The 26,097-nt window shown below is 37.5% G+C and overlaps 1 protein-coding gene across 1 annotated transcript in view; it reads left to right on the top strand.

Moving 5' to 3' along the window:
• The window catches only part of glra3 (glycine receptor, alpha 3), a 125,558-nt gene that overhangs the window by 82,591 nt on the left and 16,870 nt on the right, over positions 1 to 26,097 (top strand). The window contains exons 4-6 of the mRNA XM_017701470.2: positions 2,821 to 3,044; positions 6,040 to 6,122; positions 11,195 to 11,332. Coding sequence (XP_017556959.1) covers positions 2,821 to 3,044; positions 6,040 to 6,122; positions 11,195 to 11,332 — 445 coding nt within the window. The remainder of the gene's footprint in view (positions 1 to 2,820; positions 3,045 to 6,039; positions 6,123 to 11,194; positions 11,333 to 26,097) is intronic.

The raw sequence follows: 26,097 nt of genomic DNA, 5'->3' as shown, positions 1-26,097 counted from the left end.
ATTCTGTTCAATTGACTCTGTAACTATGTACTGTTCAGACTGTACTTTGTATTTAGAAATAGGCCTAGTCTTTATTTTTGTATGCTTTTAGTGAAAATCCTGTCACAACACAGTGATTACTGACTGACGTTACTTCAGGCAGTGAGTAGTACCAGATCCCCTTCTTCAGCTTCTGATATTATTGACTTATGATTGGCTGAGCCAACATTACACTTATTGCCAAACAGCAGAGGGTTGCCATCACCTGCTGTTATGTTAGAAAGTCTCTTGTAACACTGCCAAGGCAGTGGTGGATCAGAGCAGCAGTACCACCTACCCCAGTTTGCACCTTGCTACAACCATGTAATGAGAATTTGGAGACAAGACAGCTCAGTTGAATAATGAAGATTAAATGCAAAATACTGTTGATGATTTGAACAAATGGTGTATATTAATTTAGGAGAGCCAAAACAGGCCTAGTGATACCCTTAGTGTTAATTCAGTTTGTATGTTAAACAGAATTCCTAATTAAACCTTTGGTTTGTTATGCGTGCTGCAGTGCTCTAGAATTCCAGTTTTCAGTTGGTCAATAAGAAAATAATTATTGATGTACATAATATTGCCCTAAAATTTAAATAAAGTCACATCCAAGACCTCTTTTTCTTGGTGGTGAACCATGACTATTAGAGCTAGGCCATCAGTTTAGGCCATAAATGTCAAAAAACGACTATGATCATGTCAATTTCTGCAAGCAGCACTGTAAGTTTTTAAATAGTGTGTCAATGCTAAGCATACGCTGGTGCCCAAGAACATATTTTAGCCATTTAAAGTTCTGCACATTTTACTTTGTATGGTTCAGTTTTACACTGAGTGCATTTACATGCATTTAATAATTCAATAACTGCAGAAAATCAGATTTTAACAGTAATCCCATTAACCTGTTTACACATGCTTGATCAGATAATGGGAAAACTCCTGGTCTACACGAGTCAGGCAGTAATCAGGTTTCTGCTTTTCAACCGGCCAATAAACTCACAGAAGAAGACGTGACATAAACCTAATGTAAAATTCAGACGTTATGTTGTGTCTTTTTTTCCAAAAGAAAACATGAAAAACATCATCTAGAAGATGAAGAAAATGTGTTGGTTTCAGCATTGCTCCAAAAGTATTTTTTTCCATCTTGCGACAAAGCTGATTGCTTATTTCTGTCTATCTATGTTTATGTCTGTGGTTGGTGTAGTGTAGTGGTTAACATCTTTGCCTTCTACGCTGTAGACTGGGGTTCAATCCCCAGCCAGGGCAAGCACCCTACACTATACCAATAAGGGTCCTTGGGCAAGACTCCTAACACCACCTTGGCCTACCTGTGTAAAAAATGATCAAATTATAAGTCGCTCTGTATAAGAGTCTCTGCCATAAATGTAAATATTTTGTTTTTCCTTTGGGTTTTATCATTTAGTTTTGCATCATATTGGCTAGAGCTATAATGTAAAAAACACAGTTAATAAAGGCAAACTTTATGTATATAATAATGAATGTGATATAATCTGACACAGAGTCAAATATTCTCAAAGCATTTCCAAGTAGAACATTACATGTCTCCTCTCTACACAAACAACATCTACATTTAGCAGACATTTTCCCCCTGAAGCTACTTACATATACCAACTGCAGGGTCAGTCCATGTTGAGCAAGGAGGGGTTAAGTGCCTCGCTCAAGAGCATGATGGCAGTAGCCAAAAGCCGGTCTCAACCTCATGACCTCCTGAATCACAGCCAAGTTTTCTGACCGCTGGGCCACAACATACAAGCATATATCTGTAATGCATATAATATGATCTGACAGTGCTTCATGTGTTGTGTAGTACAACCTTGTCTCTGTAGGTCCTTTACATTTTAGTCATCACAGTTTTTACATTTTTACATCACAGTTTTGTTATACATTTTACCATATTTTCTGGTCAGATTGTTTTGTGCCAACCCAGAATTAATTAGAGTGGATAGTAAAATGTGTGGATATTTCTTAAATCAGGGATTGGATAAATCACTCATCATTATTAGTAAGATAAACAATTGTGACCTGCAGTAACCTCATAGTTGAACCTACAGTCTTAAAGAAAAGATAGATCTTTCAGAGTTCTTTAGTAAAGGTAATAGCTCTGTTTAGATCCTTGAGTTATATATAGAACAATTTCATGCTTAAATGGCAAAATCATTCTTCAGACTGTTAGAGAATGTGTTATATACACCTTTAAAAAGATGGCTCTGTAGGAGTTCTAAGAACCACAAACACAGAACAATTTGCATGCTTAAATAGGTAGAATTGTTCTATGCAGCACCAAAGATGGTTCTTTTATTTTTAGAAGCTTTTATAGTTACAAGCTTTTTGTGCTATATAAAATCATTTTTAAAAAGATTCTATTTAGAACCATGTACAACACTTTCTCTGCCAATCTGAAGAATTATTTCACCAACTATTCAAGCATAAAACGATTCTAAATAGAACCTGTGGTTCTAAATAGAACAACTGCCTTTATTAAAGAACCCCAGAGAAACTTTTTTAGGAGTGTATGTATAAAGATCTTTGATTTATCATTTGACTATATAATATTTGGCTATGAAGAACAGTGACTTATGTTTTAATCAGAGAATCAGATTCAGGATTTGGTAATGTTTGCTGTAAACAAAAACCTATAAATCTCCAGCATGATAGCATTGAGCGCAGTAATGCCTCTAGGTAGGTCCATAAATCAGCCATTAAGCCTGATTTAGAAGGTGTCGAGGACCTGCTCTCTCCTTCTTCTTTTCTTTGACTGACGTTAAGCTCTGCTCTTCCTCACAGGATTACAGAGTGAACATCTTCCTCCGGCAGCAGTGGAATGACCCGCGGTTAGCCTACAGTGAATATCCGGATGATTCCCTAGACCTCGACCCTTCTATGTTGGATTCTATCTGGAAGCCTGACTTGTTCTTCGCAAACGAGAAGGGGGCGCACTTCCACGAAGTCACCACGGACAACAAGCTACTGAGAATATTCAAAAACGGCAACGTCCTTTACTCTATAAGGTGAATCTCAGCTGTGTCTGTCTAGATGGATTTCCATTGGGTTTTTTTATGAATTTAACTGTTTTGTTTCCAGCCAAAACTTAATAATGACATGAGTGTTACTACAGTACTTGCAGTTGGAACACAAGATAAAAATTAAACGAACATTATAGACATGTATTGTTTAGTTCTCAGAACACCCTGTGCCTTCATTAGGCCTTCCAATGAAGCCATTGAGGATTCCCCACGGGTAACAATGGTTCGTTACTTTGCAAACCGATCACGATGATTAATGTTCATATCTCTTCTGTGCAAATCTCCACAGTGGTAAATGTAACGCAAACAACAAGAGAAATATAGAAGCTGCAGAAGAAGCCTAATGACATTTACTGGCCTTTTGTAGCTTCTGCCATCTGTAAATATTAGATATTTCAGTCACATTGATTAAAAACATATAGAAAATAAATATGAACTATACAAACTGTATTGATGCAAAACTGTGAAACAGAATCTACATCACTGGATCCTTTTCACACTTCCCTATTTGATGCAGTGGACTTTGCCATAGTAGGAAAAATGTTACAGCATTAACAAATGGTAACGTAGAGGAGTCAGATTGTTACATCCTCATTAAAGTATTTACCGATTTTTTTTTTCAAACAAATTGTTGTTGTTTTAAGGAGCAGTTATCATTTCCAGATAGGAGCAAGCTTGACAAGATCTACATCAGTGGTCTCCAACTGTGCACCTGGAGATCCTGCAGGTTTCACCTCTAGCTCAGATATAATACACTTCCTTCCAGCTATTCAAGGACTTCTGAAGGGAGTAATTAGTTGGATCAGATGGTGCCTATCAGGGTTGGAGCAGAAGCCTGTAGGAAGGTAGATCTACAGGAGCACTGGTCTATATTATACAACTGACAACAGTTGTTTCAGCACTGGATGGAAGTGCAGTGCAAATGTAAAGAAGATTAAAAGCTGTCAACACGAGAGAAAAAGTATTATTTATGAAAAAAAAAATAGAAAAGTGGCATTGTTAACAAACAGTGAAGTAATCACACTAACATTAATTAACATTAGACACTCGCAAGTATAAATGTAAAATAAAGACAACTATGTACCTGACTTTCAACTGTCACTCCCAACCTGCACAACACTGACTGTATTCTAGGAACAGCTAATGTAAGCTGACCTCCTTGGGGAACTTGTCTTGAGATCCTTGCCTCAAAAAGGAATTCTTGAAGGCTTGAAGGCATTCTGGTAGACCTTGTCAAAGTGCCTATTTTGTGAAAATGAGAACTGTTTCACAAAACAAACTGTGTCTTTCATGAAAAAGTAGCTAAATATCCTTAATGAGGACATAAAAATGAACCCCCTACATTTTTGTTCATTAGGCTACCACTGCTGTAATGTTTTCCATACTATGTTCAATTCTGTTTTGCTGTATTCAGAAGTAGGAACATCATCTTTCCTTCATGTTATTGGCACAGTTTTGGTGTCTAGTACAATACTGAGATTCAGGTCTAGGTAATCAAGTTATTGGCCCTTGGGACTATATCGCACCATGATGGCAGCTTGCTAACTGCTGTGTTGGGCATGTCATCACCATAACTGCACATTTTTCAAAAGAGAAAAAACACTAGCAATATTACTTACATGTTAACAACTGTGCACATCTGCTCATCATTAGCACAGCACTTAGATAACAAATTAAAATTGGACAGCAAAAATGTACACAATAAACAAAATAAGCAAAAAACTCATATTGCCACTGTGGACATAGATTTTTTTTTTCATTTATATCTTACCTCTGATGACTGACAATGTACAGAAGTATACAGTTCACAGATCACATGGATGATGCAACATTTCTCTTTAACTTAGTTAACTAACATTTTATATCTGGCTTTGAAATACCATCTTCTACTTTTATCATGTCCTGGTTTTACAAATCCTCCATCTTTTGAATATCTAGAGGTTTAAGTTCAAAGTACAAGTAAGGAAGCTAGTTCACTGTTAAAAACCTGAAAGTTTGACTGATGTAATGGTGGCTAATGCAATGCCTTCTTATTCAGTGATTGGAGGAGAACATTAAGTGAAGGAAAGGCATGGAGTGTGTCAGGAGTATGATTAGCTGTAAAATTGGAAATAGTTTATTTTTTTCACTGTGCTGTTAGTAAAGTTCCCACCATGACTCAAAACAGATGCTTAGATTTGGTCATTATTGCTCTTCTGAGCCCTCTAGTGGGTCGGGCTTCTGGCCACGCATCTATAAATCCCATGGGATGATCCGGGCCTGCTGAGACCATCAGTCAGTATCCATACATACATCCCCAGTGCATAGAGATGCCAGAGAAGGCAAGTGTGATGGTATGCGTGAGGTGGTGGTCAGGGTGAGGAGAGTTAATGGAGCTAATATGCAGATGTTAAGATTATACACAGGACTATGAAAAAGGATGATAGAGAGCTGTGCAGACAGAAGATGATGGAGGACTCACTTCGAATGGAGTACGCATGATGGCCCGTGGAGGATGGGGTAGGGGAAAGAGAGAAGACAGACAGACAGAGAGAGAGAGGGAGAGAGAGAGAGAGATAGAGAAAGGGAGAGAGAGAGAGAGAGATAGAGAGAGAGAGCGCATAATTAAAACATGGCCAATCTGCAGCTGTCAGACTCCACATTACTGGCCCTTGCTCAGGAAATACACAGCTCAAAGCAGCTCACTCCCAGTGCCTTGCTTTGATGCAAACAAGGCTTTACAGCAGCACTTTATACCCACTGTGACGAATTCACAGGACGCACATTGGATTTAAATAAATTTTTGTTCACAATGTGGACTGACACTGATACAGCATGTCTGCATGTGGTGAAGATAGCATAATGTATGCAAGGAAAATGAATAAATCAAGCTGTTCAGCACAGAAAATATAAAAGAATATGAAGGATATGGATATGTATGATGGTTGATAGATTGAATTAGCATTTTTGTATTCACTATTCTTTTTTCCCCTGTTTACAGATTGACCCTGACACTTTCATGTCCAATGGATCTGAAGAACTTCCCCATGGATGTTCAGACATGTATTATGCAGCTGGAGAGCTGTGAGTAACAGCATTTGACTCTCTCTCTCTCTTTCTCTCTCCCTCCCATCTTCAGGGCAAGCTTATTGCATAACACTGCAGACTCATCGTCTAACACTTGTTTTTCTTTTTTTTGTTGTTTTTTTTCTCTCATGTGTCATCGCTTTTCTGCACCCCCTAGCTATGATGAGGTCACCTGCAGACTTGATGAGATGTTTCAAAGCCATTAGAGTTCACCTACTTGTGTGGGGTTAAATTAAGCTACTGTGGGGTTCTTGTTTTCTTTTGCCTGACTCATCGGGCTAATCCACTTACAACCAACAGGAACCATCTCATACTGTCTTTAACTAACATGTTTCTAGCTTTCATCTTTTAACCTCATTGCTCTGTTGGAGTATGTTACTACATCAATAGCTCATGTATTATGCTGCTTATTCACCCCATGTTGTAGAAGCTATCAGTGTGGTGTGTTTGCAGTAATAAATATCTGCATGCAGGGGTTATTTTATTATTATTGGGCAGAGGGGGTGGGAGAACAGTGCTAGCATACATGCTAATAAAATTTGCATTAGCGACAGAGCTAGTTACTGGAGTCTTATTTCTAAACATTGCAAACAACACAACAGCGTTATAGTTTGCTTTACATTCTGGAACAAAAGAGGTGAACAAGGATTCAACCCACCACTTTTCAGACTACTGGAGTGATGCCCCACCATTTTTAGATAGATTTAAGGCCACGCCCCTACCCTCATAGACCAGTTGGGGGGCAGGACATTTCTCCAATAGCTCAACCCACATTTTTAGTGACTGGACAGCTATAGCTTTTACTGCAGTGCACAAACTAATGTACTTGATCTTGTAGATTACTGTTATCATGCCGTGTGCTAGTTACATAATGTCCATTACTATATTTCTTACTACTACCTTACAAAGCTTTGTTTTGATTTTCTTCTGAGATGTGAGCTAGCAAGGCTTTCTGTATGAAACTCTGTGAACCCTGTAGGATCAAAGCAAGCAATACTGACATTGTATAAAAGGGTTTTCATAACAATGTTATATGTGTGTGCTGAAATCTTTTACACTGAGAAATCTTTACACTTATAAACATGTTGAGTTTTAAAAGACACCTCAATCACGGATCAGATTATGAGATTTTATAGTCTATCAAAAAAGAGAATAAAACGCTTTTAAACATCTCCTACCTCATTTCATGTTTAATTTTATCAAGAGGCATCAAGACACAATTTAAGAGAGTTAAAACTGGCTGTTATTGTATTTATGAATCTTTCTCATCACATATACACTGTATTTCCAAAGGTATTCACTGACCCATCCAAGAAGTTGAATTCAGGTGTTCCAGTCACTTCTATGGATACAGGTTTATATAACCAAGCACATAGCCATGCAGACTGCTTCTACAAACATGAATGAGAATGGGTCGCTCTCAGGAGCTAAGTGAATTCCAGCGTGGTAAAATGATAGGAGTGCCACCTGTGCAACAAATCCAGTCATGAAATTTCCTCGCTACTAAATGTTCCATTATTATCTATTTGGCGTAAGCACAAGTAAATCAACTTTACTCAGTGCTGCCCTCCAAAGGTTGTATTAAACCTCTTAGAAGTTACAACCTTCATTGTCTTTGTAGATCATGCATAATGTGTCTGGATAATGTTTTCTACTTCCTTTCATTATTTACATGTTAACTTTATATTCAGGGAAAGAAATTGCTTCTTGGATTACTTGCACCACTGCATGTACTGGAACTTAATCATATTCCATGTTCACTTTAATCCTAATGGAGCATTAGAGTCTTAAAACAGCTTCTGAATAAACTCATAACCAAACATGTAGCCACATAATTAACTTTGACTTGAAAATGAACTCAAAGTGACGGCACTGCATGCCCCATCCTAGAGAGCAGTAACTGCAGGGCCTTGGGGTGAATAGTTAACTGCACTGTCTTATTTAAATCCCTATAGATTTTAGGCTGGAGCATCACTTGGCCACTCTGCAACATAAGTGCTCTCTCTCTGCTTGAACATTAGTGAACGCTGTGGCTGAAGTGTCCAGTAAACCATGCCAGGCACCTGTTCCTACACAGGGCTCACAGCACCATTAGGCAATAATTCAGTCGGTCTCTTTCAGAATCGTGGCTATATGTAGTGGTGCATGCTTTTAACACAAGCCCCCTTGTCAGTGGAATTCTGTCTCTGTCTCTGCATATTTCACCACATCCTCATTCGCAGCCCCAGGAAATGCTGGTATGGCTGCCTGATAAGAATGTATAGCAAAAGAACCAAACTTTTGCTGATCCTTGCTGAAGAGCTTCCGCAGGATGGGGACAGAGTACATTACATCATAAAACTTAACAGCTATGTTTGGCTTGCTTAGATTCTCAATAAAACAAATGTAGGAGTAAATTAATTATTAAGAAGTAACTTGTAGCAAAAAATTCACAATTCCTCCCTTATCCTGAATGTAGTTGGTTTTCAAGACATTTTTGCTGTCTGATGCTTGCTTCTTTAGTTTTATGCTGGAGCTTCAACGCTATTGTAGCTAGCAAAGGAGGCTTATACCCTACTAGGTAGCTACACGCTTACTATAAACAATGTTGAGTTAAGTAATCTCAAACAGGCTTGCTCATGTGGATTATGACTCTGTATAACAAGCCGTTACCTTTTAAAATATGTTAAAGTAGAAAGCATAGCTAAAAACATCATTAGCCACCTGAATTTTATCAATTTTTACAAATGATCCTGCAAAACAACACAGCTTGAACATCTCAAGCTTCATTGGATGACGAACAAAGGATGCGTTTTTGTTTGAGTTTGATGGCTTAGCTGATTTACCAACATGACCAGCTCAAACAGCAAAGAGTATGTCTTGTCTAGTCTAGCTGGATGTCCATCTTGACAATCTTAGACACAAAAATCTAGCTAATTACCACCAAAGTCTACAGTCTATAAATGGACTAGTCTACCAAATTGGTTCAAAGTAAGAGATGTACTGTACTTCTTTTGAATAACTTTTTGAATGAGGCACAGCACCTGGAAGCCAATCAGAACAGAGCACATTTACATGTGTCAGTATCAAATACACAGCAGTCAAATCAGCCTGTTTAGCTCTAAAGGCCAAAGAGAGGTTGGAAAATGGTAATGTAAAATGAATCATTTTACCATTTTTGGTACATAAAACCACACAACTCTATGATTGCTCATGTTTGTTCTCTCAGCCAGTCATGTGAAACATAACATTAGCACCTTATTTTTCTAAACAGTAGAAAGAAATCATGCTAAGTAAATATGTAGAAAGAAATGAAGCATTTCATGGTAATATGCAAAGCGGTCATCCCTGCTGCTGCATTGATTGGTCCAAGAGCTGTTTGTCATCCAATATTCTGGGCAGGTTAAGTGTGAATGTTGCCATGGTGATACAGCCTGATGAAAAGTGATCCACCATTATGAGGCAGAAATCCATGGTTAGAATGAACTAACCTTAAAGAAATCCATGGTTAGAATGAACTAAGCTTAAAACTGCACTATGTAAGGTTGAAAGAAGTAGCAATTCTGAGTCAAAAGATAAACACACTAAAATAATGTGTTTGTGTGCAGTGAGTCATCCTGTAAGGCCTGAAATTGTCAATAAAACATCAGGGGCCTCAGGTTGGGAGTGTTTTTTCAACCATTATGTATGTCTTTATGTATAAATGTCACATACACAGGCCCAAAAAGAAGACACAGTTCAATTTTAGGTCTTAAATGCAAAATCAACTTTAGAAACAAACATGAAAACTGATGCACAGACGAGTTCGTGGACCCCAAAGGATTAAGTTGGGAAGGTTTTCAACCTACTTCTGAACCACATTCCAACATATGAATGAACATTTATCCATATTTCTGTCATATTGAGGAGATGGCTGAAGTGAAGGTGATGTCTACCTCTCTAACACCTGCCCGTCCAACCTTAGCTTCAATCCCCACCTCAGTGGACAGAAAGAAGGCCGAAATAGTCAACTGGAGCTAATAAAGAAAGATAAAATTCCTACTAATTACATCTGCTATACACACCATCTCTTTCCCACTGCAGTTAGCCCTAAGGATATTTTCACTGGCACAGTTTTAATGCTTTGAGAGATAATTTGTCTTCATTTGTGGGCCTTGCACTGTTTTACTGTGAATGGCAGTTGGCAAAGGCTTGTGGTGTGCCCATTACAAAGCTCAGACAATATGAGAATGTGATTCTTACCAAGTCTTAGGGGAATAAGGCAGTGAAAGAGAGTAACAGCTAAGAAAATCTAGCATTAGGTACTCTGAGTACCATGCGGTCAATTTTGGAGCAATATGAAAAGGTCCTATCTTTGAAATGAGCAGAAAGCAGGCAGAAAAGCTCGAATACAAGTACTGACTCATAAACCCTCTGCATTGAGTCATGTGTTTTTTTTGGCTGATGACTTATTGGAGTAGTGTCCAAATGCTCCCAGAAAGTGTGCACTGTTATGTCTTCTGGGTTATACTACTGCATTATGGGAAACCTTTGGTCTGAGGCAAAGCATGCACTTACTCTTCTTTTTTACTAGCAGAGTTGATTATATAATGCCTCTGTTGAAGTCTATATTAAACAAATAAGTTGGTTGCAGTTATCTCTGGTGATACGAAAAGCATGTTGTAATTTTATACTAATTATTTGTTGTAACTTGTAGATAATTGGAACAAACTGAGCAAACTGGAACAAATTCAGTTGATTAATAGTCATTATGAATGCAGCTTTCTTTTGGGGAATAACATAAAATGTAACTCACTATATAATTAAATGTGTAATTATGCAATATCAGTTAAATAATCTAGCAAACCAAATGGAGTAACTCTCGACTTCTAAAGGTTTAAACATAATCCAGGTTAAAATCCAGGTTAAATCTGGTGTCCTTGAGCAGAGAAAACACAAAAATGTGCAGTGTTGTGTTCTTGCACAATGCCTTTTGGAACATAAGCTGCTGGCATGTTTTCAGTAAAATTGTACCAGCAACAAACGTCCTCTGACAAAACAACAGAAACATGTGTTCTGTAACACTATTACTTTGTCTCTTGTCTCTGCAGTTGGCTACACAATGAATGATCTGATCTTTGAGTGGCAGGAGAATGGTCCTGTGCAGGTGGCTGATGGGCTGACCCTTCCACAGTTTATCCTGAAGGATGAGTCTGACCTCAGATACTGCACTAAGCACTACAACACAGGTATGAGTCTTATCTCATATTTTGCATCGAAGTCTACAAAACAGGAATTACTCTAATTTCAAATACTGTATCAAACAATACAACACAGTTCTGAGTCTAATCTCAGATACTACAACAAACTTAACAACACAGGAATGAATCTAACACATATACTAAACTAGGCACTACAACACAGGCATGAGTCTAATCTCAGATGTTGCACCAAATACTACAGAACAGGAATGAGTCTAATCTCATAAACTGCACCAAGTGCTACACCACACATTTGAATCTAATCTCAGACACTCAATCAAGCACTACAACACAGGTTTGAGTCTAATCTCAGATTCCTCACCAAGCACTACAATACACATATGAGTCTGATCTCAAATATTGCATCAAACACTACAAACCAGTAGTTGATCTAATCTCATAGACTGCACTAGACAAATATTGCATCAACCATTACAAAATAGGAATGAATCTAATCTCAAATACTGCTTCATCTAATCTGAGGGACATCAAAAATGTTCTTTAGTCTTTGCTTAAATATGTTTTTATAATGCTTGATGCATATTTCATAAATGGTCTACTTAGCGTCCCCTAGCAGATAATTGCTGTGCAGATTCAGAGGAACATTTGCCTGCTCAGTCTGTGTAATTATTCAGACTTCCTGTAATAAAACTGCAATTAAACAGCCCTCCTTACATTTTACATGCTAGAGTTTAACCTGACCTTAAAAAATGTGAAATGCAGATTTCCAGTTAGAGATCTTATAAATAATAAGATGTATCTTTATAAATAATAGGTATATCTCTGAATGCATTCAGCATTTATTACCATTTGCATTCGTCAGCATATGGATGTGCCTAAGGACTTTTAGTGCTCATGGTTTTCCCTTTAACTGCTGGTTGTTAGTGGACTTCGTGCAGCTGTATGGATCTTTGGTGGCCACTGAAGCTATCTAGAGTGTGAATGAGTGGTGCATTATGTACAGCACATGTGCATTTTTCATAAGCTGTCATGTCCATGTTAGCACAGCTGTCTAAGCAGCATAATCACATTCAGTAACCAGGCCAGTGCAGGGCTGTGTTTTTAGAGGATGGCTTTGTGTATTTATGAGAGAGTGAAGGTGTTCTTGTGAGAAATAATATTTGCCGTGAACGGCGACTAGCCTTCCCATCGTTTGGGTAATTGCAAAACCTTGTTTTCCAAGCTCACTGCCTTTTGGCTATGCATACATTCCTAAGTAGCATTCCTTTGTGGACGCCTGGCCTCGTCGCTGGCACATAAACATAATCAATGCAGTGTGATTTAGCTCAGTTTGGACAGGTTAAATGGATCCTGTGCCCTTACTTGTTAAAAAAATCCAAATGAAGTTGCTTAAGAATCGTCTCAGGGATGAGCAGCACAGCCAGAGTGTTCCCTAACAAGCTCTAATGAAGGCATTCATTTCACATAGGCTGTTTTATTATTGAATAGGCCTCTGCACTACTGAATAACCTTGATGCATACTTAAAGGTGTAACTCTCTGAAACATTGACTGTGACCTGTTTTTTTTTCCTCCCTCTTTATAAAGTGAAAGGTCTCAGGGAGCTAAATTACAAAACTTTTGAAAGAACAAAAAGAAGAAGTCATGCTGAGACTTCCTGATTAAAATATGTAACAAAAAGAAAACTTTATGAGCTCCACCTACCTTACAGATCCACTATATCGAAGAACAATTACAGACTGTACTCCATCTGATGCTGCACAATTTATTAGCCCCCTCTACACTCTCAGAAAAAGGTACAACCCTGTCACCGGGGCAGTACCCTTTTTGTCACTGTTTGTGGCACCCTCAGGGGTACATCTCAGTACCTTTGGTCAGGGAACATAACTGTGCCATAATCCATTGAAATTATATTTTCTAAGTTGTACTGACTCCGCACACCCTGTCCCGTCTCCAGGATTTTATTTAATTGTTTTAAATCATTAGTTTATAAAAAGATACAAATTTCTACTTTTCCACTAGATAAAACTCATATAAGGTACACAACTGGACCTTAAAACTATTGCACCTTTGAGGGTACACTTAAATTGTTTGTATCTTGATGAATGAATCATGTTCCTGCATGGTACCTAACAGTGTACCCTGTTCATCACTGGTCAATTTCTGAACACATAACGATTGTTGACTAGATGTTACTTGGATTTTGGTCCTAAAATGACCCATATGTGCACATCCTAATCAATAATTTTATGTGAATAAATCATGTGCATCATGAACAACAAACAAGTTTACCAGCAGAACAAGTCATAGCTGTGAAGATAATTAGCTCTGAACATCACTCAGGTATTCGTTATTAGAGTGACATAAAGGCAAAAAAGGGTCAGATGCATTGCTTTTGCTGCAATGTTAACAATGCAAGACGGCACATACGCCGTGACACATGAATTCTGATCTGAGTGTTTTAAATAAGGTCGCATTGGATATGGATATCGCACAGATTGGATATGTATGTGATCTAAGACAAGATATGACAGAAGTGGCTCAGATCAGATATGTGTGTCTACGCTGTTCTAAAAACATTCGAATTGTGCCACATTAAGGCAAAAATTGTATTTGGCCCTCTTGACCCAATTCCGCTCCTGAGCTGCCCTATTATGTTTGGCTAAATTCACATCACAATTCTCACTTCTAAGTTCAGATTTTCCAATCTTTGTAAATTGACAGTCCACATTTGTGTCAACAAATTCAACTCTGTCATCAGTGTGAACAAACCTGTAACAAAGGTCGCATGGCCACGAATCAAATATGTATCTGATCTAGGACCACATATGAAAGTGTCTCAGATCTGATTTGAAAGGATCGGCTTTGTCCACAGAGGTATAAAAAAATTATCTGTCTCACATCAAGGCAAAGAATCTGATTTGTGTAACTTTATCCTGGTAATGTGAACGTAGCAGGAAATGTTCTAGATTGAAGCATTTACTGCTTGAAATTAATAAACATTTTTAAGGTATATTTCAATGCAAAAATGCACCAGGAACAGGTGTTTTAGATTTTTAAAACCCTAGTGTGCCCTAGTTAAACTTGCCCATTTTCACCTCTGCATAATATAATTTATTTTTATAGGGAATCTGCAACTCTCTGAGGTGAAAACACAGAGGAAGAGTGACATGTGCCTGAGGGTCAGACACACACATACACACACACACATTGAATCAGATATCCTGACAGGCAGGATGTCTCCTGGTGGCTGTATCGGAGGTCTCTGTGTGCCCCTAAAGGGAGCTAGCTGTCACTCAGCACATTCCCCAGACTCCTTACAAACATCGCCTGCTGTAATTGAATTGATATCTACGTGCTTGATATTGATCATGGGCAGAAATACTGTTTCAAATAAGTGAATGGGAAATTACAAGGTGACCAGCTAATTTATATCTGCAGTCATAAATGGAAATAATATAGACCACCTCATTATATAGGCCAGCTGTTTATCATCTGTATTCAGCTGTAGGCACTGCTGAAGGACATACACTTACTCATATGCTTATTCACAACACCCTGCAGTTTTATCAACATACACAAGTTCTTCCAGTATTTATCTCACCCATGTCTAGTTTGAAAGTCACTTCAGCACTGGAGAAAAAGCAACAGTTCAGCAAAAAATCAAAAATATGCAAATTTTTCTCTGCCCTAGATGCAGTCAATCAATTGAGAAGAAAATACAGACAAATTGGTTGGTACTGTTTTTAGCTATGCTATATATTTTTGCCCATTTTATTTCCAACAATATGTCACACCATGTCAGAAACCACAGAAACATGTCTATTAGAGGTTACTTCACAATTCCATCTTATTTGAGGCAAGTGTGATGATTTAGATATACAGTTAGCATGGTACTAACCTAACCATGACGTTTCATAAGTTTTTAGCTCCTGTACAGAAACAAAAGACAGAAACTGTAGATACCAAACTTCTCGGCCTAATATTTACCAAAATATGCCTTTTATCCCTTAAAAGCCCAAAGTTTCATTACACACTTCTCTAACCTAAGAATAGCTCAACCAGTTTGCATTGAGGTCCCTGCAGTTACTGAATAAGACACATTACTATGTGATAAACCTGAGATTTTAAAGAAACACATATAACAGGCACGATATTCACAAGCTTTGTCTTGAGGAGACAACTTTAGTCACACTATTAGCTGCAGGCACTGCATTGTAAACAGTAAACTGCTACAAACCAAATAATGAGTCCTTCACTTTAGAAAAATGTTCAGTCTTAAGGACAGAACTGAAGTGCTACATGCTACAATTGCATGTTTAAAGGAAAGAGGCAAAAACAACTTGAAACAACTTGTATAGCATATATGTTAGCTAGCAGGTGTAACAGCTAATCCAACTAATATATTAGTTTGCTTTAAAGGAAGGTAATCTGTATCTTACTAAACCTTAGTTTTAGATTAGGTGATAACTTTAGCTAAATTGGTTATTGTGCTGGTTAGCATATGTGCTATACAAACTTCATGCTAGACAACTGTTTCAAGTTATTTTGTCTCTTTTCTTTAAAAACTGCATTTACTGTGTGATGTGATTTGTCATGTCCATCAGACAAAATTGTTACTCTAGAATGAAAGGCTTGTTATTTAAATCCGCTTAGAACCTGATGCCACTATGAGCTACGAGAACAGCATTGCAGTATAACCATAGCAAAACTGACAGGCGACACATGTAAGGTTGGAGAGGAAAAGTATTTATTTACTGCATTAATGTTGCCAGTGAATCAATTAGGTTTGCATTTCTTTCTCACATTAAAATTTTAGAAAGACTAAAGAAGTCAGTTAAGGGCGAGGTGAAGAGTGCAAATCTAGTCCCAGTCTTTGATGACAGGTTTTCCATCATGAAGAAGAACCATTTAATTGATTAATTAAAATGTGGCTAAAACTGCATACAGCCTTAGAAAACACACCACACACCTTTTTGCCTGGATCCTTTCTGTATGCCCAGTTAACACAGAATACTGTGAATTCTAACCACTGGCCTCATGGTACTGTTGTTCTGGCAATGTGCTTTAGCATAGCATTTTTATTTCTATTTTTTTTTTCTTATTTATCTATTCCTAATATAAATCAATCATAAAACTATTCCTAGATTTTAGGATGTCATAAGCGTTCTAATTTAATGCTTTTATTTTTCTAGGTTTGTGTGAAGCACTTTCAATTACTACTATGTATGAAAAGTGCTATACAAATAAACTTGCTTTATCTTGCCTTTTGACCATCAGCAGCTACATCGGATGGTCAGGCTAGTTCTATAGGGCCTCAACCCGTGGTGAACAACGTGTTCTTTCCCAAGCAGCCATCCCAGCTGGTCCTGTGGCCTCGAGCAGCCCTTAAACCCTTTACGGACCCACTGAAGTGACTAATGGGGAGAAGAGAATATATAAAAGCATGTGTTTGTGTGGATGTGGATGTGTATGCAGATTTTACTGCATGGAATTATGTGCATAATTTCAGGTGATAATTCTTGCACCTAAATTTTCAGTGCTATAGAATAAAATGTGTTTTATGTGTTCTATGATGAAAACCAAAAATATTTTTGTTCAAAGTATTTAGTGTTTTCAGTGTACTATACTGTAACTGTCTATGCAAATATCATTCATTTTATTGAAGACAATTTTCAGGAGATATTGCTGAGAAGATTATATATAAAGTAACTTACATAAAGATGAGGAAAGATGAGGAAATTGAAAAAAAAAAACAGGGGTTTTATACAAATACAGAGAAAATGGCTCTCCTAACAACCATGCAAGATCTAGTAGACCACCAAAACTGTTATCTTTGAAAAATAGGAGAAAATCAAGCTCCACTCATATCTGCTTCAAATCGTAAAAACAATCCACAGTGTTTTCTGTCCATTATTACTCAAATGTACCACAAATACATAAAAGCCTCCACATCCAAAACAGCTACTGGATGTGTGGCATTGGCAATGCTAAACACAACAATGTGCGTGACAGTGTGACAGTCTTGCAGAGGACATGAACTGCACTTCCCAGAATCCTCAGCCAAGTCACGAAACTATGAATATCTCTCCACCATCCTATCAGCGGTCAAGGTCACCAGTATTAACAGGACTAAGCTTTGTGTTTATCGTGTGTTTATCGTGTGACCCTTTTAGCTTAGTATAAGAGCCTGGGCTTTAGATTAGATCAGTGGGAAGTATTGCTTTCTCTTGTGAACATACTGTGTGTTTTTTTGGCTTGACTTGTACCATGTGTTTGACTTATTGCCTGTTCTCGTTTTGACTCTGTATTTTGGATTTGCCCCTTTTGTTGCCTGGTTTGTTGACTTCATGGTTCTGACTCATCGCCTGTTTTGTGGATTTTGCCCTGTCTTGCCCTTCTGTGGTATGGTCGCCTTTCATACTTTGCTGTTTGTCCTGGTTTGGACCCATGCCTGTTTATTGATGACTCTGCATTCCCGATTCCCCAAGTAAAGCTTCACTTCTGGTTTTAAACCGCAAGCGTCTGTTGTCTAGTCAAACATCACACAATGGTTGGTCAGATGAGCTCACATCTCCTCCGAAAGTTTACAAAAACCAATTAATTTAGCATTTTTTAAAGTTTGTGCATAGATAAATGAATAATCTAAGTTTAACAAAGTAATTCAGAATGGTTTGATATAATATGCTCCATTCTACAGAAACTTACCACATCAGAATCGTTCATCGTGGTGGTAGGAACCAGATGTCTGAAGCATTTAATGCTTCTAAACATTACCGTATAGAAAACACAAGAAATGATCATGAATGTGCTGTATTTTGAGGCAAGATACTCCCCAAAGAACACTTTTTTGGTCAATTTTACCCATAGGTGTGTCTAGCCCCTTTTTAGTAGCGGCACACAGACGCACCTGTGTGTCAACATGCATATAAAATTCTGACATGTAGAGTTACTGTTTATATTAAATAGTCAATAAAATGGCTCTATGTGTGCTGTAGACATTGATTCCTCTTGTTCCTGTCACCATCACTATAAAGAAAACTGTAAATTTCTCTCCAATGAACTATTTCACATCAAAACGCTCAATGATATTGCTTACATCTCAACCATTTAATGATGCAGATATTGGAAAAAAGTGCAGGTTTCCTTTAAATCACACAAACATATTGGGTTCAGTGTGTAAAGGCTTTAACCTTAAATGGCCAGAGCCTGTCAGTGGGCTTAAAGTTTAATTACACACTTCTATAACCTAATAGCTCAACCAGTTTGCATTGAAGATTCTATAGTTACTGAATTATAAGCCTTACTATGTAATAATCTTGGCATATTAAAACAGGCACTGTACATCTGGAAAGGACATTTTGAAGCAAAACAACATATTTTGGCCAAATTGAAGTAGTGGCTTGAGTTTGAGCAGTACAGTACACACTAAACAGAACTCCAGATCACAGCCCCATTTGTTCTGAGACCTCTTAACTGTGACTGGTCCACTGCGGGGGCTTCTAGTGGTGCTCAGATGCACAACAAGTTCATTTAAAGTATACTTATGACCACGATTTTGCAGTTGTTCTAGTTAATCTGTTAATTAAGTTAATCTGAGCTCTGTGTAAAGTTAGGGAATGTCAAAAGGAGAGAAAATGAATCGAGCTACATAAATCATGATGACAGCAGCCATTTAAGCAGATGTTACCTATAGCTGGCTAGTTGATGCAGCTGGTTACTGAAATGTTAGCTTTTAGAAAGTCTCCTTTTCAACCACACAATGAACCATTTTCTGTTTTATTTTCTTGTCGACTGATCTGGTGAAATCAGGTCATGTGATGCATTACTAGCATTTTGTTTGGCTGTTTCATGAAACTTGAAGTTGAGGCTCTTGAAAATGGCTCATGAAAATGAATTTCAAATAAGTTGCAGAATGCTTTACACCCCATGCTTTCTCTCAGATTTTTTAAGTATCCTGCATGGTCTATGTACATGACCTATCTAATGCTCTTTTACCATGTTCATGGCCGAAATAAATATGTGACATGGACGCTAACAGCTGCCAGTCAGACCCAGCGAGTGGAGCAACACAGAGTGTGGTGTTTGTGAACTGTAATGGGATTACAGAATCTTTACACAGCTTGAGGAGTGCTGAGATAAGAGCGGTAGTGTTAATTTAGCACTTCTCTATCTGGGACAGATGGGTGAAAATGTGTCAGTCTAATCAGAGCCACCAAAAAAGATGATTTCTTTCACAGCGGATGTAAATTAGATTCATTCTGCACTACAAGGGCCTTTAATTTTTTAGTTTCTATAGCGTGCAAGTGGTTCTTTCATTAACACTTAGGCCTCTGCTTTACTCTCTATGGTGTAATAAGGGTGGGCTAAAGAGCATTTAATGGTGTATTTTGTGACATTTGATCTTTTTTATTATTAGTTGCTAAGTTACTGTCTGTCTGAAAGTGCTCTAAAATGAGATGTTTGCTGGCTGAGATTCGCTGTTTCTTCACCAAATGACCAAATGTTTCATAACATTGTTGACTTGTCCAAATGTGCTACAGCTCAAGGACATTGCAGTTCAGGAGAGCTGAGGATAGAAAGAGACACAGCTGTGGCATGCGGCATGTGAGGACAGGGTTGTTCAGAATATTTGAAGTAGTATAATAGAATTTTAAATATAAGATCTGTGTAAATATACAGTATTCAGAGAAAATAAAGCACATACAAATACAGGTTCATATCAAATTTCAGAAATGTACTATGGTGCTAACAAGTATAAAAAAAGAGATGAAACAGTACTAAAAAAAATAGTAAGTAGCAATCTGTGGGGTCCAGGCACAATTTCGTAAGTAGACGTCAATATTGCAGTTATTAATAGCACTCCCTTTTAATGTGTTGAGTTAATGTGTTTAAACACCCATTGAGTGTGTTTAAAAAACCTTTTGGTTGTGTAGCTTTTCTAACATACCACAGTGTTTCAATTGCACCAAAATTTGAATGTGGGTCTTGACCTTAGGGTACATGCTTGTGAAGTTTCATAACAATTACATTACATTCATAGTAAAGGAAGCTCCACCTCCATTTTTCAGTGGTGCTTGGACACTACACAATGTTGAAATTCTACAATTTTAGTCTCTTAGGAGTTTGTTTAGATTTTGTTTGTGCAAAATCCCAGGAACAAGTAAACACACAAAAATTCAGGAGGGTCTAGCTATACTTACCAGTTGTAGAAAATAAAAAAAAATATTCAGTCTGTTTAACCCCTTAAAATCCCAGGCATATTACATACTAAGGCTTATTATTCTGTAACTACACACACATCGGGACTTCATTACAAACTGGCTGTTCTTAGGTTATCGAAGTGTTCCTTCAGCCCACCGGAAGCCGCTTGGTTAATTGATGTAAAAAATAAAAAAATAAAAAAAACTATTCAATATAATTGTATGTTATTTAAACAAAATGAGCTTCCCAAAATAATACCTAACTACCTATAAATATAAAAATATATTAATTAAAATTTGGGCATAAAAACATTCAAAAGACAATCTTTTGAATTTATAACAGGGATATGGACTGTATGTGTTCATTGAGGTTGTTGGTTGTAATCTCATGTTAAATCTAGCCTCACTGTGTACAATACTGTACTTTAGGCATATGCTTTAAAACATTGCTTTATAACAGCCATGAGGTGATTTGCAGGTGATTTTGCTTTATGAATACAAGAAGATGACCAAAAGCACTTTTACTTTTAATTTTACTTTAATCTATTTAACTATGTAAAACGTCCATGTGAAATTTTACCCAACATTAGTTTGTGCCATGTTCTTTCTTACACCACTTTTTACAACAAATATTGTCCAAAAGTAGCTTTTCTTAAATGTGAGTTCAGCCTGCTAGTGCAGTGATTCCAAACCCTTGTCCTGGAGTACCCCCTGCCATGCACATTTTGGTGTTTACTTTGCTCCCAACACACTTGATCCAACTAATCAGCTTAACCTGAAGAAGGTGTGCTGGGAGCAGGAAACCTCTAAAATATGCAGAGCAGGGGGTAGTCCAGGACCATGGTTATGAACCACTACCCTCATATACAGACAGAGACAGTGTCAGGAAAAATTCCCTAGGAGCATGAATAACAACCACTGCAAGGAATCAAGACTCAAAAGAAAAAACTCCCTAAAAGCATGAGGAAGAACAGCGGGCAGGGGATACACTAGGATGAAGTTTGGGAACCACTGTCTTAATGAACAGAGGGAAATAGTGCCAGGAGTAACACCACTGGAGGATGAGGAAGGACCTCTGAGGGGAACCAAGACTCAAAAGGAGAAACTCCCTAAAAATATAATTAAGAACTACTGAGAGTCACCAAGTCACTAAGTCACAAAAAGAAAAAAAGACTTTATAACAGTATCAGCATGAAGGACCAAATGATTGCCACAGAGGTTAGGGAAGTAAAATAAGTAAAAAAGAATGTTTTGTTGACTTTTCTGGTTTGAATTCTGTGTGAGCTTGAAGTCTTTGGGAAAGGTGGTCAAGATTTTTTATGAAAATCTGGTATTGCTAAAATTTAATACACGAGCCACAAATACATACTAGAATATCCTCTCCTACTTTCAACTGGATCAGTTTAGCTTGGATAATCAAATGGACCAGTTAGCTAAAACAATTTGAGTACTATATTAAAGTGCTTCAGTCACTCTCTATTGTATTACAGCACCCTCATACATTAGCCTTTCAGTACAATAGACCAGAGTGTCTCTGCTTGATTGAAATCCACTTAACATCCAGGCTGCTCTCTACCATTTATCCTAGACTGGAATCAATAACTCAATGTTTGATGCAAAACATTTTTGGTGTCAGTGATGCATATAGGTATTCTGTCAATCAGGTGGAGTGGATGACCTCAAACACACAGTCATTTACTGAAGAACTGCATTATGCATATGGAGCATTCACATCATAAAGAAACTGTTCATTTGTTTAATCCTCAGAAGACATTTCTTTTGTTTTGCTATGCTATTCAAATAATCAATTATATAGGTAGTTACATACAGGGAATCATTTTTCAGAATGGGATTTAAATGACACAGATCAGCTAAAGGAAAAAGGCAGTAATCACTTATTTTATTTGCAGAAATTACTAATACCTATCTAGCTAATATCTAACATAGAAATAAGCATTACTTCAATTACTAATATATTTTTTCTAAGATGATTTTTAGATGCAAAGCACCCCAAGGGCCTGGCTTAAAACTCACTCACATGTTCACTCTCTCACACACTCACTCACTTACTCATGTTAAACAAGATTGTCCATAAGGGGCAGCTACTAGCATTCTAGGGAGAATTCCTATTGGCCGCTGAGAGCGAGAATGACAAAAATATATGATCATTTCTGAAGTACTGCTGTATAAAAATGAATGGAGACTACCCAGGACAAACAGTACGTTACAGTACAGAGTTAGTGAGTTAGTAGTCCACTGTATTCTCAGTGTGTGGCCATTGGCTAGTCAAATGCCACCACCCTAGAACAAAATATAATGATGACAACAAGGAAAGATAAATCTTAAAGGCTAGCTATAGGGAGAGAAGGAGAAAAAAAAATTGTGTGTGTGTGTGTGTGTGTGAAATAAAGGTTTTTGGGGTTTTTTTTACAAAAAAATAGATATTAAAGAACTTCAGATTGAGGAACCTCAGGGCAGAAGCACAGAAGGGGTAAGATAGCCAGTGTATTTATTAATCTGAATTTAGTTCCTAGTCCACCCCTGCTTTATAGATTATATCAAGACTAGAACGTCACTTAGTCCTCAACTCACTTTTAAAACCTTAAATTGCTCCTGGAGATCCACTGCATTCATGTACTCCACTTTTGAAAGGTTAGTTGCTGAGACTAAGGGATTTGCCTTGTTGTGTGACATCTTACACTTTGCAAGGGACACACTTCTTGTATATCTGCTAAAGGATACCTTGATGCAATTTATCTGTGTTTTTATAGGTATCTTGGGAAATGGCAGAAGAGGAGGAGATGACAATAAAATCAATTGTCATATTATAACACGATCTACTATGTATTGCATGTACAACCAGCCACTTTATGAAGTAAACCTTATTGTATATACATTAATTGTCCATTCTCCACTAATCTATAGGAGCACTATGTAATTCTAGAATTTCAAACTGTAGTCCATCTGTTTCTCTGCATACTTTCTTACCCCCTTTCACCCTATTCTTCAGTGGCCAAGATTCCTATCACAGAGCAGATATTATTTGGGTTGTAGGTCATTCTCAGCACTGATATAGTGGGTTGTGTATTGAATTGGTACATGTGGATCAGACAAAGCAGCACTGCTGGTGGCCAAATATTTCTCAGGCCGTAATGCTGTCTGTATGACTTTGAGATGTCCATAGCTTGTCTGATCATATGAAAGCCACAGCTACAAAGACAGGAGAGAATTGCCTTTTTTTCAGCAATTCATTACAGAATGTTAAAAATACACATACTGGATGAATATTTGAATACTTTTTTAAACATGCAATAATATAATAATATAATTTATAAGAATGAATTTATGTAAGGAAAAGTTTCACTTTACTGGCGACCTCTCCAGGGTGTATCCTGCCTTCCGCCCAATGACTGCTGGGATAGTCTCCAGCACCCCCCACAAACATGAGAGAGAAGTGGCTTAGAAAATGGATGGAAGTTTCAGTTTCTCACAAGCACAGAAGCAGATAATCTATACAGAGGAAATTTATGCTTTAAATGTATCACATGTAAAAATTCCACAAAGATAAAATGAATATCACAACTGCATCTTTCCTCTGTCAACTGTCACTATAACAAAAATAGCATTTAAATACAATAAAGCCATTTTTATGAACGTGAACTTATTTGAGTGCTTTTGAAGACCAATCCAATACACCTCATTTTGCGATCAACATTATTCCATCAACATTATTAAAGAAAGATGAAGAGAGAAAGAAAAGAAAAAATGCATGGCTCTACTGAGAGTCCTTCTCTAAAGCAGGAATACATTGCATTGTATGCCTGCTTTGTAAAGAGGTTAGGGAAAGAAAGTACTTGGAGTTCTTGGGGTGGCATAAATACTGTCTCTTTCTGTAAATAACACTCGATTTAATCAAATTAAGGCTTTGTAAACCCATACACTCACCCACTGACACATTCATGTAGCACTTTCTCTCATTATGAGATGAATCAGAATTACTCATGTGTCCTCGAGAAAATTATATATGCTACAGCATGTGTGTTTGTGCCACAGACTTCCCCTAATGTCCTTTAACACTTCCCATAGGCTTGTATCGACCTCATCAGTCAGGAAGCCCTGCCGTGGGGTCTCCCTTGCCACAAATGCAGGGGCCACCCAGCAGTGACCATTCTGAAAATCTCACATTCTCGCACTTCTGCTTTCCCTCTGGTTCTGTCTCCTCTCTGTCTCTGCTCTGCCCTGTCACGTGGTCTCATAGCTTTGCATGTCTGCTTGAAGGGGTTATGTCTTTGTTATCAAGTCCCTTGTCATGCATATGTCTGTGGGTGGAAGAGTAGTGTGGAAAGGAGGAGACTGCTGGAGCAACTGATCTGTCCATGCTCCTGTTGCTAGGCAGGTCAAGCGTTACAGAGTACTGGCAAAAATCTCATTCAATTTAAAGAGAAATTGTAGCACCAAATGGGATTTTAATCCCCGGCAATGCCCCATCCATCCATGGCTAGGAGTCATGGATATAGAATACAAAAGAATATAACTGGTCTCCCTTTCTCTGAGTGGGTTTGATGGCCCTCTATTTCCATCAATCACTCAGTGTGATGCTAACATAGGTGTCTGTTAGCTGCTGTAATAGAATAGGCAGTTTGTGTTATCCAAGTGTGTTGAGGTGTCCAATGATGCTGCATTCACTCTCTCAACTTTTTACATTACATTACATTACATTTAGCAGACACTTTTATCCAAAGCAACTTACAAACTTAATGGCATCATGTAGTAAAAGGAAGCATAATTGGTTGAGAAATGACTAAAATTTGAAGCAAAATAAAATATATAGTTATCAACACATATTAGCTGGTTAAACATCTTATTATTTTACTATATATCAAATTTTGTACCATTTTTATTTTATTTATCCATGCTGTAATGACAGGCACTACTTGGAAGTTTAAGCTCCACTATCATTAGAAATATCAGATTTTATTCAGATGGATCCCATTTCCAATACAATGGAATCTGAAGAGTTTGTTTCCAAAAATGATTAACAGCATCCTTTAAAAAACAAGCTATCATGAGTTATTCTTAACAAATAGCGCCTTCAGAAGCCTAAATTCATTTTGACACAAAAGCCGTTATTGTCCCTTGTCAAGACATTGCAAGTGCATATTTTACAGCAGAAATAGTTAAGTGCCAGTGCTGTTCTCCAGCACAGCCTGATAAATCCATTCAGTGAATCAGTGCAAAGAATTCAGGTCAGGTGATGTATTGGGGCTGCAAACAGTTTTTAGGCAGAATCTCCCTACAAACATCTTAAAATAATGGCTCTTGTACCTAAATATTGCAGTGTGCTTAACAAAGAACCACTTTAGGTTCTGCTTTGATTGATTTTATCTTGAATGTGCAGTAAAAATAGCATGATTCTCTTATCAACATAGAGATATGTTTTTTTTAAATAAACTATTTTTTTTAGAACAAAAAATTTGTTCTAAAAGCAAAAAACTAATTTAAAGTTACCTACAGTGGTCTTTAATGAGCTGTGTCAAAATGAAAAATTGAAACTGTGTATTGTGCCATCAAAGGTAAGACATAACTGGTCC

The sequence above is a fragment of the Pygocentrus nattereri genome, chromosome 5 (assembly GCF_015220715.1).
Source record: "Pygocentrus nattereri isolate fPygNat1 chromosome 5, fPygNat1.pri, whole genome shotgun sequence".
NCBI classification, from domain to species: domain Eukaryota; kingdom Metazoa; phylum Chordata; class Actinopteri; order Characiformes; family Serrasalmidae; genus Pygocentrus; species Pygocentrus nattereri.
Note: the sequence above shows the minus strand (reverse complement) of the source record. Positions and strands in the feature narration are given on the sequence as shown.